Genomic DNA, 16,040 nt, shown 5'->3' on the forward strand with positions numbered 1-16,040 from the left:
GAGTGAGATTTGTGAGAGAGAGGAAGTGAGTGTTATTAGAAGGGAAAGGTATTATTACGAAGAATATCATTTATTAGGAGTAATTGAATAATAAATGGAAGACTACAGCTTCAATTTAGGACTTACGAGTCATGAATTATGAGACCTTTTTAAAAAAGTGCAACATTTTAAAGTTCTCTAAATTTCATGTGGTATTGACATTTGAATTCTTAACCATTCCACTAGCATGCACTGGAAAGCATATTGGCAGCACCTGGATTGGTTAGTGAAGGGTTGTGAACTCCTTGAGAAAGATGTCTCCTAAACGACGGTTGATACTCTCTTGATGCTGAGACATCTACCACATACATCTGGTCAGTTTATTTACTGAGGGCTGTTGTTGCAATGGTAGTAATTGTGACAGCTTGGGCATTACTGCTCTAAGAATTAACTTCAAGGAGGGCTTAGTAAATGGTTGTGGACCCTTTGGTGAAAGGGAATGCCCTCAAAAGGCATTGATACAATGTAGAAGCCCTCAAAGGCATTGATACAATGTAGAAGCGAATTTCACCAAAGTAAAGGCTTATTGATTCATCAGTTAAAGCGAATGTCCTACTAAGTAAAGGGTTGTTAATCCCTTGGGAGAGGAAAATGCTCCCTGAGAGGCCAATGGGGAGCAGTTTTCCACTTCTTGAGGGTACAGCAAAAAACATACATTACTAATATCGTTGCTACTTTGTATTATGGTGAAGTTACGTTATTGCTTGGGGCATGAGGTGTGCAGCCCCACACCCTTTTTAAAAAGAAATATTCATGATATGAAGTGAAATATTTTCAGAATGGTTCCTCTGCAGTGAGAGCGCACAGCACAATGCTTTCAGTAAGAGGTCACTCGAGACGGGAAAATGTCTTTGCCATTACTTCCTCTGTTGACTTCATTAAAAGACTTATTTTTTCTATTCAGTTTATAAAAAGAGGAAAAGTTTTAATCGCTAATTAGACTTGTTAAGAGGCGCCATGGCACGCTTGTTTTCGTATGTGTGTGTGGGTGGGTATGTGTGTTTGTGGCGATAATACGTTCTTTATGAAGTGTCCACTTAAGTGTATTAAAAGGATATTGTGATCGTACTTCTTTTTAAGGGACTGACAATGACAACGAGGTGGTGTCTCTGTTCAAAAGTTTTGTTTATATATATATATATATATATATATATATATATATATATATATATATATATATATAATATATATATATATATATCTATATATATGCATGCTTATAATCATAATAATCCTTACGCCTTTTTTTTCTATATCAAGCTTCACAGGGAAGGAATGAAACACGGCTGTAGATCCTCTCTCTCTCTCTCTCTCTCTCTCTCTCTCTCTCATATTCAATCTTTCAACTTCTTGAAGTCTTTTCTTCGGCCCCATCTCGGCAAGAGATTCCAGTGCCTTTTGCACTATCGTCTGCGACTTTTAAACTCTCGTATTATCTTTTATCTTGCGCCGTCGCTGCTGTTTCGTCCTCCCACCCGTGGGACTCCTAAGAGAGAGAGAGAGAGAGAGGGAGAAGAGAGGGAGAGAGAGAGGGAGGGGGGCGGTTCTAAAGCCGCTGCAAAGTTAATTTTCAAACTTCTTCAAGAGAGAGAGAGAGAGACTTAAAAGTAGGGTATTTAAGGTTTGTTATTTCAAGTTACGAGGTTTTTGTGACGTAATGATCGTTGATACTGGGTTTGCTGCTCAGTAAAGATAATATTAGATGGTGATTTTTCAGTCTCTCTGTCCGCCCTCAGATCTCAAAAATTACTCAGGCTAGAGGTCTGCAAATTGGTAAGTTGATCGTCCATCCTCCAATCATCAAACATAACAAATTGCAGCCCTCTAGCCTTAGTATTGTTTACTTTAAAGTTAAAGATAGCCATAATCGTGCGTCTGGCAACTGTATAGGCCAGGCCACCACCAGGCTGTTGTTGAAGTTTGATAGGCCGCGGCTCATACAGAATTATACAGAGGCCACCGAAAAATAGATCTATTTTCGGTGACCTTGTTATACGCTGTAAAGAAAATCGACTGCGCTGAGGAAACTTCGGCGCATTTTTCCGTGTTTATACGTAGTAATCAATAATAATAATGATGATAATATTTTGAGTGTCGCACACGAAAATAGTAACATTATTATTATTATTATTATTATTATTATTATTATTATTATTATTATTATTATTATTATTATTATAAAATCCACTATTATTTGAATAAAAGTATGCATGTTAAATTATGTAAATGAAAGATTTGTTTATATAATAATTTTAGATTTTATTAAGAAGCAGTTTAATCACAACATTGTAACCCTCTTAGCATTATTATTATTGTTGTTATTTGTAAAAAGTATTTTGGAATATCATCAATTCCTGTAAGTAATGCAACTCTTACAAACAGTTCCTCTCCTATTTAAGTTTGCGGACGAAGACGGAATGAGAGAGAGAGAGAGAGAGAGAGAGAGAGAGAGAGAGAGAGAGAGAGAGAGAGAGAGAGAGAGTGCTGATGCGACCACTTTCTCCCCCCGGGGTGATCGTTACAAGATTTTTCATTGATTTCCGATCGGTTTCTTGTCATTAAACTTTTCTTTCTCGCAGTCGGAGTTATAATCAAGACATTTGGTTTCTTTCGGGCGCAGGTGTATATCCCATTAGGCGCCATTTCACCTATCCAGATTTTTAAACTTATTGAGAAACCTTTTTTTTTTTTTTTTTTTTTTGTCACCGGTTGAGCAGAAACCCATCCAAGCTAACTTTTAGGATTTTTTTTTATTCTTTATAACTTAATCATTTTTTTACGAAGATAAGACATTAGCCTTATAAGATAATCATTGTTTTTTATTTTTATTTTTTTTATTGTAATCCTTTTTATTTATTAGGGAAGGACTGATGTCCTTTTTTTTCATAATAAGCAAGTCTTTCTAATCCCATAGACATTCGGTGATATAAAGCATTGCCGGGCATGCGCGCTCGCATATCCATTTATATGTGTGTTTAGGAGGATTCTGTGGTTGGCCAATGTTATAACCTCTCTCTCTCTCTCTCTCTCTCTCTCTCTCTCTCTCTCTCTCTCAGAAACTCCAGTCTCCTTCATTAACATAAACACTCGCAGAGTCGAATTTCTCGATAGCATTTCAAGTTTAAAAATGAAATCGACCATATCCGGTAACATACATACATAAGTTAGTAAGCGAAGGAGAAATCGATGCAGCATTATGACGGTGACCTTTCTTGACCGGTTGACGTTGGGCTAATGACATGGAAACGGTTTTTTTTGGGGGGTTGTTGTCGTCATTCTAACTGCTTCTCGTCATGCGTTTAAAAGCGGTTGCTTTGCGACTTTTAATCAACTCCAGTTTATTCACCTTTGCGTTGTGTGAGCGAAATGATACGAATGCTTACTGTATCTTCACTTCATTTGCATATTTTTATGTCTTTTTAAATGTATTTGTGTCATGTTTTTAGTTTTCTGTTAAAGAAAACAAGAAAACTATTGAGATGGGTTTTTGTCAGATCTTAAATACTACTGAGGCTAGAGGGCTGCAAATTGCCATGTTGATCATCCGCCCTTTAATCATCAAACATATCAAATTACAGCCCTCTAGCCTCAGTAGTTTTTATTTTGTTTAAGATTGATGTTAGCCATGATCTGGCACCGCTGTAATTGCCTTCGACATAGTCAACCACCGGGGCGTGGCTGAAGGTTTCATACAGTATTATACGCTACAGAAAACTCGATTGCGCCGAAGTTATTTTTATTCATTTTCCTGTGTATTTTAGTTTTACTTTCTGCATGTTTTGATGGAATATTTTATTTGCAATGTATCTTAAACTGTAGTTTATATGGATATTTTTTTATTTAACCTTTCACTGAACCTCAGTTATGTTATTTTTCTGCACAACAGAATCATCACGTATATTGAACACAATTATTGTATTAATCATATAATTGTTAAGCTAGTTAGAGGATGCATTCGTCAAAATTAACACAGTCGAGGTCATTTTTAGATGAATTTTCTAACATGATATCATTTATATTTATCTGCCACCTGCATTCTCGACAAAGTTCTGTACCTCCTATTCATTCCAGCTGCCTTAATCCTATCGTAGGTTGTGGTCACTTAATTCCTACGACAGGACGCTTTCACGTGTGCTAGTGACAGTTTAACACATGACTCATTCATTTCCTAGGTGAACTGGCGTTACAATCTCAAGGGCAGCGTTCCTTTTTTTTTAATTTTTTTTTTTTTTTACGTCGTTATCTCTGACTCGCGCTTGTGATTATACTTGTGATTATCCCCTTCCGGGGGGCTCACTGAAGTGCTTGTGGCGAAAATAGCCCCGGGTTCCTTGCAGTTGCTTGCCAAATACAGATTCTCGGGATGACGATGTGGCCGTTGTGGTCTTGAAGGCGGCCTAAAAGTTTTTCAGTTGGGTATCGGCTACATTATGGTAGGTCAGGAGTAAGGAGCGGGGTTTATATATATATATATATATATATATATATATATATATATATATGTGTGTGTGTGTGTGTGTGTGTGTGTGTGTGTGTGTGTTTGAAGTTAAAAGTCCCCTAAAACACTATTTCAACGTTGCAACCATATATTTCGAGCACTTCCTTCTGTGCTCCTGATCACTGGTAAAATATGGACATAGGATGTCTTACAAGAGTATATATACAAAACATATGTAGGTGTGGCAGTAAGTCTCTGTTGGTGACCCAGGAAGGGTGGAAATTAAACTATCTTGTTTTTTAGAAGTTCAGATGAGCGACCTACTGGTTGGTTTCATGGAGCATCGAACAGGAAGAAAAATTAGGCAGGATATATTTTAAATTAGAGATATAGGGAGGGAGGAAAACGCTAGGTGGATGCTTTCATTTAACATGCATATGTTTGTGTGTGTGTGTGTGTGTGTGCCTGCTCTCCAGTATTCATAAAATTGCAATGCCTTTAATATCAGTGTTACTATTTATCAAGAATGTTGTAACGTATCTCTTCGTCATCTCTCACCTCTTCGGATTTCTTTTCGGTAGATTTCTTTCCCCGCCCCCCCCTCGCTTTCACAGTATACTCGCCTCCCCAAAAGAAAGTAGGCTAAAACGCTTTTGATCATTTCACGGCATAATCATCCGCATTTGGGAGCCCAGAGGGAATCGGTTCTCATGGCTATACTGCGATAAGGTCGAGAGTGGCTTCTCCTTCCGAAGGTAAATGTTATCAGCATATGGAAAACAGCTGACAACTTACTCGCCTCTCTCTCTCTCTCTCTCTCTCTCTCTCTCTCTCTCTCTCTGGAGCCTCGCGAGAGAAAACCTATTCTCGGTTTGTTTAAACTTGTAACACTGACACTCCTATTATCTGAGGCTGCCTCTCTCTCTCTCTCTCTCTCTCTCTCTCTCTCTCTCTCTCTCTCTCTCTGCAAATTGAGTGCTCCTTTGCAACTAGTTCCTCTTGTCTTTTCTCAACCTTTAGGGACGTTACGTCCCGCGTGAAGATTTACAGGGGGTTGTAATTTGTAAAACTATATTTATTTTACACCTTATTAACGTGACATTCCTGCGCCGGCTCAGAAATTAGTTTTATTTTGCAAATACACTTATGTGTTTTTTTTTTAACCTATGCTCTCAGATTCTCCTTGCGTATTTGTATGCAGATCATTTCATTAACGAAGAAAAAGTGTTTATTCTTAATTTAGCCTTAGGCTGTGTTGTGTCTAAAAATGTATTGAATTATAAGTAAAATTGTTTTTCGGTCAATTTAATATTATTAGATTTCAGGGGGTTTGGCAAAACAAAAAAGTTGAATATAAAAAAAAGTGTTTTTCGGTTAATTTATTATTATTAGATTTTAGTGTTGGGCTAAAAAAATAAAAAAAATTGAATTATACAAACTCTACGGAGCTATCCATCCTAGTTTAAATAACTCGCGTTTATTCCATTCATTTACAATTCATTTTGGTTTTTCTCTTCTTGTGACTCCTCCCCCACCCCAACCACACTCACATGCTGGCAATTTCTGAACCTTAATCTGAGTCCTAAGTTAGACCGGATGGTTAAGGACGAAGATTTTTTGTCAGGCTAATTAACTTGAAAAGAATATTCATGCATGACTAGATTTTTGACAGGTGAATCAAGTTAAACGAATATTCTTACATGACTGTCCTTGAGAAGAAAGTAAAATGGAAATCAAGAATTTTATCTTGATGGCAAAAATGTATAATATGCCTTTATAGTAAAAACTGAAATATTATGGAATTCTATAGGTTTAAATCACTTGCTTAAACGTAAGGTTTGATTTATATTGCAGATGACTCCTGTAGATTTTCAATATTGTTTGCTTTTATCAGCTGAGATGATATATTAGGCGTTGTGTGTGAGTGATGCATCTCCACGATATCGTTTGCTAGGTCCTTAGTCGGCTTCGGACCAATCGGGCACCAGTCTATCGCTGAATCAAGAAATAGGGTACCTCCTACAGGGCTAGCAACGCCATCCCCAAAATCTTGCCGAGAAACAAGACAGTCACCTGGCGTAAAAAGACAGAAATATGTATTAACATTCACAGATGTAGGTACGGATATTCAATAAACACGCTAGGTATGCCAAGTCGTAGAATTTTCTTCCTGTGATAGAATGAATGATCTTCTCAGGAGGAGATTTTTTTCAGGAGGAGGAGGAGGAGGAGGAAACGATACGCCTGGAGAGAATAAAAAAAAAGAATAAAAGAAAGAAAAAAAAGACGAATCGGGAGGCGACCGGGAGATCGTGAAATTAGCCATCTCGACTTATTGGAAGAGTAATCAGCGAGAAGTGAAGGGGAACTTTCTAACCTAATTTTCCCTCACTCCCTGTTTACGGAGAGCCAATATTCCCAGGGTGTGTATTTCAGACGAGAGAGAGAGAGACGGAACTTCTCTCCTCGGGGTTCGCTTCGGATTAGATTCTAATGTTTGTTATAAGAGGCTTTGGAAATGAGATAGCTCCTTCCTGCCTTGGAGGGGAGGAGGAGGAGGAGGTGGTGGTGGTGGTGGTGGTGGTGGTGGTGGTGGTGAAGGAGAAGGTGTTGTTGATGAGGAGGAGGAACGGCGGAGGGGAGGTGGATGAGGATGAGGAGGAGGAGAGGAGGTGGGTGGAATGGAGGGAGGAAGTGGTAGGTGGTGGTGGTGGAGGAAGTGGTGGTGGTGGTGGAGGAGGAGGTGTTGGTGGAGGAGGAGGAGGTAGCGGAGGAGTAGGAGGAGGAGGAAATCTCTCACAGAGTAGAGGAATGCCAAGTACTGGGAGGTCACAGGAATGTCTTCCTTCTGCACGAGGTTTTAAATGTTGAAGAAAATGGACTCCTTTTTTTTTTTTTTTTTTTTTTTTTTTTTTTTTTTTTTTTTAGAGAGACTTTAATAGGGGCTACCCATATTCGTAATGGGGGAAGTAATGCGGTGTTCCTCGGTTTAATGGAGACTCTAATGGAGGCTCTGTTGACATGATGGGTACTCTAATGATGTTTCCTTGGCGAAATGGGTATATTTTTCGTGGGGAGGGGATAGGGGGTGGGGGGAGTTTTTTTCATTTGGCACAGTGGATACTCCAGTAAGGCCTACTATAGGGTTTCGTCTCCTTAATGGTAATACTTGAGAATACTTCTCTGGTGTATGAGCATGGAACCTTTATGGTTTAATGGGTACTCCTATTATAAGGCAAATAGTTTATGTAAGTGAGTTACCTAATTAGGAATCTAGGATTCTGTAATTTCAGTCATTATTTTAGTAATCACGTTTTTTTTTACGGTCCCTCAAGTTAAGTCTGCTTTGTCATCTTTGGGTAGTGGGGCATGTAATTTAGTATGATCGTCTTTCTTGGGCATAATGGGCATCAAAATGGGCACTTCTGGTGTTGAATTGGGCTTCATTTGCACGAAGGGTGTCAAAGCTGGCACTGTCATAGACATAAATGTGTGACGTGGTTACGGTCAATTTTAATGACACTTCCATGATAAAGTATATGATAGAGAGTGTTTGTAGCAGAGGCTCTACGTTGATTTACTCTTAATGATTTTCTGTTCATTCATTCGATATTCCGAGAAATGTCTGTTACGAAAAATTCTGCGCTGGGATCCTAAAACCGCGTTGTAGAACTAAGTAATATTCTGAGAATTACCCGTTACAAAAAAAAATGTTACTCTTTGTCATTGAAAGTTCCTGGATGAAAGCTTTCCAGGAAAAAGTTATAGTAAATTTGTGTGGTTTTCGGAGTCCTGATAAGAATAACAATGCTCTAATCGGCTTTACGTAGAATCAGTTATACTTCATGAACGTCATTGCTTTAATGATTTTTTTTTATCACAGTCATCCTGTTGGGTTGTTTTTATGGTACGGGGTTCCGGGTTCCATCTTGCCCTCCTTAGGAGTCCATCACTTTTCTCACTGTGTGTGCTCTTTCTAGGAGCACACTCTTCTGCGTGAGTCCTGGAGTTACTTCAGCATCTAGTTTTTTCAGGGTTCTTTTCAGGGATCTTGGGATCGAGCCTAATGTTCCTGCCAATATGGGTACAGTTTCCACTGGCATATCCCATATCCTTCTTATTTCTATTTTCAGGTCTTGATACTTATCAATCTTTTCTCTCTCTTTCCCTTCTACTCTGGTGTCCCATGGTATTGCGACATAAATGAGTGGTACTTTCTTCTTGATTTTGTCAATATATTAGTGGAAGGTGCTGCGTTAAGATGTTTATTTATTTATTTATTTATTTTTTTTCAATATGATAATCGGGAGTTGTATTGTTACAGTCATTGCATAACCCGTGATTTTTGTTCAGTTTTCTCTATATCCTTATTTACACGCGCAATTATTGGCACTGGAAAATGGCCTGCAAAGTGTACATAGCAATTGCACGAGTGTTGCTAATGAAAGAATGTGTTATATACTAATAAAAAAAAACTAAATTTCGTTTTATCAGCAGGAAATTTATCTAGGCGTGGTCCAAAGGTTCGCTCATACTGGGCAAAGGTAAAGGACTTGTCATTGGACAGGCGAATAATGTCCAAATAAATATACGTATGTAATCTCCACCCAAGCTAGGACCTGGGGGAATCAGGCATTGGTGGCTGTTGGTGTCTCAGCAGATGGAATCCTTTCGAGCAAGATTGTGAATTCCAGACAAAAGTAACCGTTTAAACCGTTCTTTTCTATTTTCCTTTGACAGAAGTATTATTAGATCGTCGCAAAGAATGTTACAGTTTTATTTGAGAAGAAAAAAAGGGTTCGTGGGCAAAAGTAGAGGGGAAAAGCAATTTGTGGTTTAAATCGTTTGTGTGTGTGTGATAAGGGGCCATTTTTGCTCTTGCACTGATGAAGAGCGTGTCGGCCGTTGGGCGTTGTAAGACATGTTTCATTATGACTCGAAAATTAGATTATCCCAGGCACAAACCTCTCGTTCCTTGTAGACCTCTCTCTCTCTCTCTCTCTCTCTCTCTCTCTCTCTCTCTCTCTCTCTCTCAACATGCATCACACCCACACGTATCGAGTTCCTATGTGTTCCGACGTAACCTTGATGTTGAATTCCCAGAAAATAATAAGGAACTTGATTAACAACGTGAAGTATAACTTACCTAGCCAGGATAGAGTTGTGAAATTCTTTAAAAAGAAAAAATAAATAAACGATAAATTCCGTTTCAGAACCTGAGTTAACTTCTACTTTGAATTCGAATCCGAACTCAAGTTGTTTTCTATAACATGTATCCAGAAACCTCTGTCCCAATTCTCCTTTTTTTTATGGCAGTCAAATCATGTTCTCGTATCCAGTATTATCGTTTTTTTATGTAATGTTAATTAGCTGGGGTTTTTTTTATATTCGATTTGTGATTTTTTTTAAGCTGGAGAAAATTACCTGAGTGCTGTCAATTTCATTCCTGTAACGACATTTTTTTTATTTATCTTACTTTTTTAATTTTCTGTATGTTCTTTAATAGGTGAATGAACATTTTTCGTTATCCTTGAAAGTGATGTATATAATATATATATATATATATATATATATATATATATATATATATATATATATATATATATATATATATATATATCCGCTCTCTCGCAGTAATCTTGTGAATCAATGATAGTATAACTTTTAAAAATAACTTATAATTGTATTCATATAGCGAATTCCAAATGAATTTTATTGTCTAGTCAGTCAGTGTAGATTTCCTTTTCTCAGCTTTATTCGCTCTCTTATATCTGATTACTATTCACACTTCCGTCATAGTTTTTCTTTTTGTAATAATCGTGGAATATTCGTAGGTTAAAACTAAGTCGGAATATGAGAAAGTTATGCTCATCTGGGGAGCAGTAGGAAAACCTTCTCTCTTACTCACTTCTCGTTTATTTTCATTCCTTGATGTGCCCCCTTCACCTCTCTCTCTCTCTCTCTCTCTCTCTCTCTCTCTCTCTCTCCAAAAAAAAAAACACACACACACATTCTTGACAGCACCTGTTTTTCATTCCAGCTTCCCCGCCTCTTCCATCCTATGCATACTCTCCAGCTTCTTTCCCTCATTTGTCTTTTTGATTTTCATTTCGTAATTACTTTTTACTCATCCACCCCTCAGAGCCTCCCTTCCTCCTCCTCCTCCTCCTCCTCCTCCTCCTCCTCCTCCTCTCATTTGCATTTTGAGCCTTAAAACACGAGTTGGTGATTTATCTTTCTCAAGGAACTCCTTCTTGTCTTGTGTGCCTTTGCTTCGCCCATCTTTTCATTATTCTCATTTGGCAGTTTTCTTTTAGACATTTTATTTATTTATTTATTTTTTTTATTTATTTATAATTTTATGTCTCATATGAAATACGATCAGTTTTAGCATCCTAATTCATAACCATAGCTAAATGTCTCAACAATGTTTGCATCATGTTTTTTTTTTTTTTTTTTTTTTTTTTTTCATCTCCTTAAAGTAAATACAGAGGGTTTAACCTCAAGCAGATTCAAAGATTTTATCCTTAAAGCAGATCCAGAGATTTTATCTTCAAGCAGATCCAGAGATTTTATCCTTAAAGCAAATCCAGAGACTTTATCATCACGTAGATCCAGGAATTTTATCCTCAAGCAAATCCAGAGATTTTATCCTCAAGCAGATCCAGGGATTTTATCCTTAAAGCAAATCCAGAGATTTTATCTTCAAGCAGGTCCAGAGATTTTATCCTTAAAGCAAATCCAGAGATTTTATCTTCACGTAGATCCAGGAATTTTATCCTCAAGCAAATCCAGAGATTTTATCCTCAAGCAGATCCAGGGATTTTACCCTCATGCAAATCCAGAGATTTTATCCTTAAAGCAGATCCAGAGATTTTATCCTCAAGCAGATCCAGAGATTTTATCTTCAAGCAGATCCAGAGATTTTATCTTCAAGCAGATCCAGAGATTTTATCCTCAAGCAAAGCCAAAGATTCTATCCTTCAAATAGATCCAGAGATTTTATCCTTGAATTAGATCCAGAGATTTTATCTTCAAGCAGATCCAGAGATTTTATCTTCAAGCAGATCCAGAGATTTTATCCTGAAGCAAAACCAGTGATTTTATCTTCAAGCAAATCGAGAGATTCTATCCTGTAACAGATCCAAAGCCTTGAAAGAATTTTATGATATTTTGATTCCGGGAATTTGATTCCAGGAATGGTTTTATAAGTAACGTCTGGAAGGATGTGACTTTTCCAAGTAAGTAGACCATCAAATCTTAAATCGAAGTTGTATTATTCTGGGTCAGGATTTACCTGACCCGGAGGTATGGATCCTTCCAGGATTTACCTGACCCGGAGGTATGGATCCTTCCAGGCCCCTTTTATGATTGAAAAGTTCCTCGTTGTATTTGTTAGCTTCGAAGTAAACTTGCATTTTCCACACTAGCACATACATACACACATTTATATTTTTATATGTAAGCATATATTTGTGTTTATGTATGTACGTAATACTACGTATTACAAAGCTTAATAATTATGAATTGATTCTAAAAAGTGAAACGCAGAGTTTCATCTTTGATTTGGCAGTTAAGGAAAGACATTAACCTCGTCGTGTTATTTTTCTTAGAAAACGCTAATTTGCCCTTTTCTAATGTCTTCACCCTTCTTATTCCCCCCCCCCCCACCCCCCCCCCCCATTTAATGATAGTGTCATTACGGGTATTAATTATTCAGAGCGACTTTACCTTCCTGGCTTCTATTCCTTGCAATCCCTTTCCGTCTTTTATTTCTTTTTTTTTTCCTCCCTTTCTCAGTCCTTTATTTCTTTTACTATCTCTATTCCTCGTTCTGCGCCGTCCCATCTCAGATGTTGGTCGAGGTTCCTTCACTATAGCCAAAGGCAAATCCCCGAAAGTTATGACAAAAATCATTACTTTTCTTGATCGACTTGACACACATGAACGAGTCCATATTCTCTCTCTCTCTCTCTCTCTCTCTCTCTCTCTCTCTCTCTCTCTCTCGTTTCTCTTTTCTCGCTCTTCACTTCATTGATTTTATTCAGCGGGGCGTTTCGGGACCTTATTTGACTCGCTGTGGAGAATTTTTTTTTTTTTTTTTTTTTTTCCTACCAAAGTTTCTGTCTTCTGGGACGACTAAGGCTAAAATGCAGTTTTTTTTCTCTCTTTTTTGCTTGCATGTCTATATTCCTTCTTGCCATTTTTATGTGACTGTTTTGAAAGAACAGATGGCGTGGCAGGGTAAGAAAGCATTCCTGGAACATCAGTTTTGCATGAAATTATTTGTTACAATTTAGGTTAAGGTTTTAAAAGAATGATTTAACCGGTATTAGAACAAAGACGAAAGACACATAGATATAATTGGGCAACGTATATATGTTTGGCAAAACTCCCTTATTTGAAAAAAAAAAACTTAACATCCGAAAACATCTCACCTGTTATGACGTCACAATCCGAAAATATATAGATTTCCTGTTTTAATATACGTATAATCACGAAGATATAAGTACGTAGTCAGGAAAATGATAAAATGTATAAAAACGAATAAGTGCAAGGTTTCTTTAAATCAAGGTCTTCTGTCTCGGAGTTGAAGTACCATTAGTATTAACTTATTTAAAATTACTTACCTTTACTTATGCTGATTAAGTAGGGGGTCACATGGCAATATTGATGTACAGAGGCCCTATGCCAGTATTGATATCCTCAGAGGTCATCTGCGATTACCTGTTTAGTTATAGGTCATCTTCCTTCACTGAATCATTATGGAGATTACTTTGTTTATGATTCCCGCCTTCCCAAGGCGATAGTTAATTGTTGCAGGTATAGAATGATCGCCTTTGTGCTTGCTAGAGCGTTTCAGAGTAAAATCAGACATTTTCGTAAGTTAGTACACAGAGGATTACCCTGTCATTTTTCAAACTCATTCACTTATGAGTTCAGAAGGGCTTTTGCCATTGGTCACGCAAAGTCAGTTAGCAGGCAACGTGGAAACGGGTTTGACAAAGTTTGCAAATTCATTCGCCTCTTACTTTTCATATTATTGCGGGAATCTTAACAAGTTGGGAATACCTGAGGCGCTGAGTTGAGGAAGTCATTCACCCCCGAACTTGGAAGAAGAATTGAAAATGAATGTGTTCAAGCTGCAGTGATTCACCAGGAAGTTGTAAGGCATTGATCAGCGAGTTTTCAAACTCATTTGCCAGGGAGTCTGTAGACTTTTAATCGACCTTTGCCCTTTTGTAGTCCTGCAAAGCAGTTTCGACCACGCAAAGGCACTAGCTGTTCAATTTTCAGGTATCGACGAGTGGTCCTTAAAAGGCAGCGACTTCTGTGCTTTTGAAGGGCGTTTGATGCAGCGAATTTTGTGAGACATTTACGGAAAAAAACTAGCATCTGGGAGCCGTTAGCTAGGATGGCTTTTAATGCAATCTAATACCCAAATTTTTTTTTTTCTAATATAAACTCAAATTTAATGTAACGAGATTGGCCAGTCTCTTTTATAAACACAATGGAATTTTCCCAAAGACGTTTGTCGATCCTTTTTTCTAAGGACTAGACATTCGCCATCTTTGACGTTGTGGGGTTTTTCGTATTCTATGGCACTGAATTTTGCGTCAGTCAGATAATTTAGCTTTTATTATATTATTATTCTCTCTCTCTCTCTCTCTCTCTCTCTCTCTCTCTCTCTCTCTCTCTCTCTCTCTCAGTTTTGCAGGTTTCAGATCTCAATTTTCAGATTATATCACGTTAATAGTTAAATTCCCGAATATAGTACCGTCCATTTCGTGAGATGTGACCATCTTCAAAAAAACAAGCTATAGAAATCTCTTTAATACAGATATTTCCAAGCCCTGCCCGACTGCATTTACCGGACGCTGGAGATTAGAAAAATAAAATAAAATTTTTTTTATAACGTCTATTATCTCAAGAAAGTATCAAGTGAATCACAAGTATGAGGAAAGTTGTCTGTCTTTTATTTTAAGGCGTTTGTAAAGTTTTAATGAAACTCGCCTGGTTTTTTTTTTTGCTTCCACTCATCTGTAGGTCGACATCGGAAGGCTTACAGGAGTGGAAATTAAAATTTACTTTGTGTCAGGCTGCTTTCATCGTCAATTCGTACCACTTCTTTCTCATGCATCTTTTCCCACTTCGATGTGGGATCGTTAAAATGAAAGTCCGCTGTCATATTTGGTTTCGGCTGGATTTTATGGTATGCCCTTCCCGACGGACGCCTAACCTCCCCATTTATCCGGGGTTGGGACCGACACTTGGGACTGGCTTGTCTCCCTCCCAAAGGTGGCTAGGTTCTTCGTCAATTCATATTTCTAACGTGTTGATTGAAATTCCTCTATATCCTTCGATTCTCTACTGTAATTGTATAGTAATACGTAACTGTAGGTCAAGTATGGCTCTTTATGTGATAGTAGAGTTAACAGAGATGTCCATTTTTCCATGTACTGGGGTATACATTGATGCATGTACATTTTTTTAATGTATGTTTTCTTGTGTGTGCATGAGAGAGAGAGAGAGAGAGAGAGAGAGAGAGAGAGAGAGAGAGAGAGAGAGAGAGAGAGAGAGAGTCCAATAAGAATGGGGACTATACATTTTTATATGTGCATTTTTATTGCATGACTGTTGTGTATGTGTGTGTGAGAGAGAGAGAGAGAGAGAGAGAGAGAGAGAGAGAGAGAGAGAGAGAGATTCCAAGGAGAATGGGGACTATACATTGATATATGTGCATTTTTATTGCATGGCTTTTGTTTGTGTTTGTGTGTAGAGAGAGAGAGAGAGAGAGAGAGAGAGAGAGAGAGAGAGAGAGAGATTCCAACAAGACTTGGGGTTTGCGGGGGCAAAGGAACACACGCTCACGAGAATTCTGAGGAGTAGTGCGATAAATGTCACTCATAGGACGTCAGAGGGAATCAGCCATTTGAATAACCTTCTGTTTTAAATGTTCCCGGTATACCGGCGCTGCCTCTGCGGGTCTCTTGTGTTTTGATGTGTTCATTTAGTTTCTTAGTTTTTAAAGGCGCCTGTCTGTCTTTCATTTGCTGTTTCTTCTCTGACTTCTTTTGCGTCTTCATTCTTGAACATTTTTTGTGTGGTGTTTTCAAATTGGAATGATTTTGTTTGTTTCTATGAGGGTATTTTCTCTCTCTCTCTCTCTCATCGCTCTCTCTCTCTATATATATATATAAGATATATATATATTATATGTATATATATATATATATATATATATATATATATTATATATATATATATATATATATATATATACATTGTGTGTGTGTGTGTGTGTGTTGTGTGAATAAAATCTGTTAATACAGGATGCGTCTCAAGTATAAAAGATCCATAAAAAAAAACTCTGGAATGGGCCTTTTATACTTGATAGATAGATATATATATATATATATATATATATATATATATATATATATATATATATGTAAGTGTGTGTGTATGTATGTATATATATAACAATTTACTCTAAATACAGTAACAAGACCTTCAATCGTTGCATTCAAATGGCTGTGCTGCAGAGTCCACATGCCCGAGG

The 16,040-nt window shown here is 37.5% G+C and overlaps 1 protein-coding gene across 1 annotated transcript; it reads right to left on the reverse strand.

Moving 5' to 3' along the window:
• Nucleotides 1–4,270: 4,270 nt before the first annotated feature.
• Nucleotides 4,271–11,895, reverse strand: LOC135195969 (protein enabled homolog). Its single transcript, XM_064222472.1, has 3 exons — nucleotides 11,775–11,895; nucleotides 7,016–7,325; nucleotides 4,271–4,436 (listed from the first exon to the last, which is right to left on the reverse strand). Exons 1-3 carry the CDS (start codon nucleotides 11,893–11,895, stop codon nucleotides 4,271–4,273), a joined length of 597 nt encoding a protein of 198 aa, XP_064078542.1.
• Nucleotides 11,896–16,040: the final 4,145 nt, after the last annotated feature.

This window comes from Macrobrachium nipponense, chromosome 17 (genome assembly GCF_015104395.2).
Source record: "Macrobrachium nipponense isolate FS-2020 chromosome 17, ASM1510439v2, whole genome shotgun sequence".
Classification (NCBI taxonomy): Eukaryota; Metazoa; Arthropoda; class Malacostraca; order Decapoda; family Palaemonidae; genus Macrobrachium; species Macrobrachium nipponense.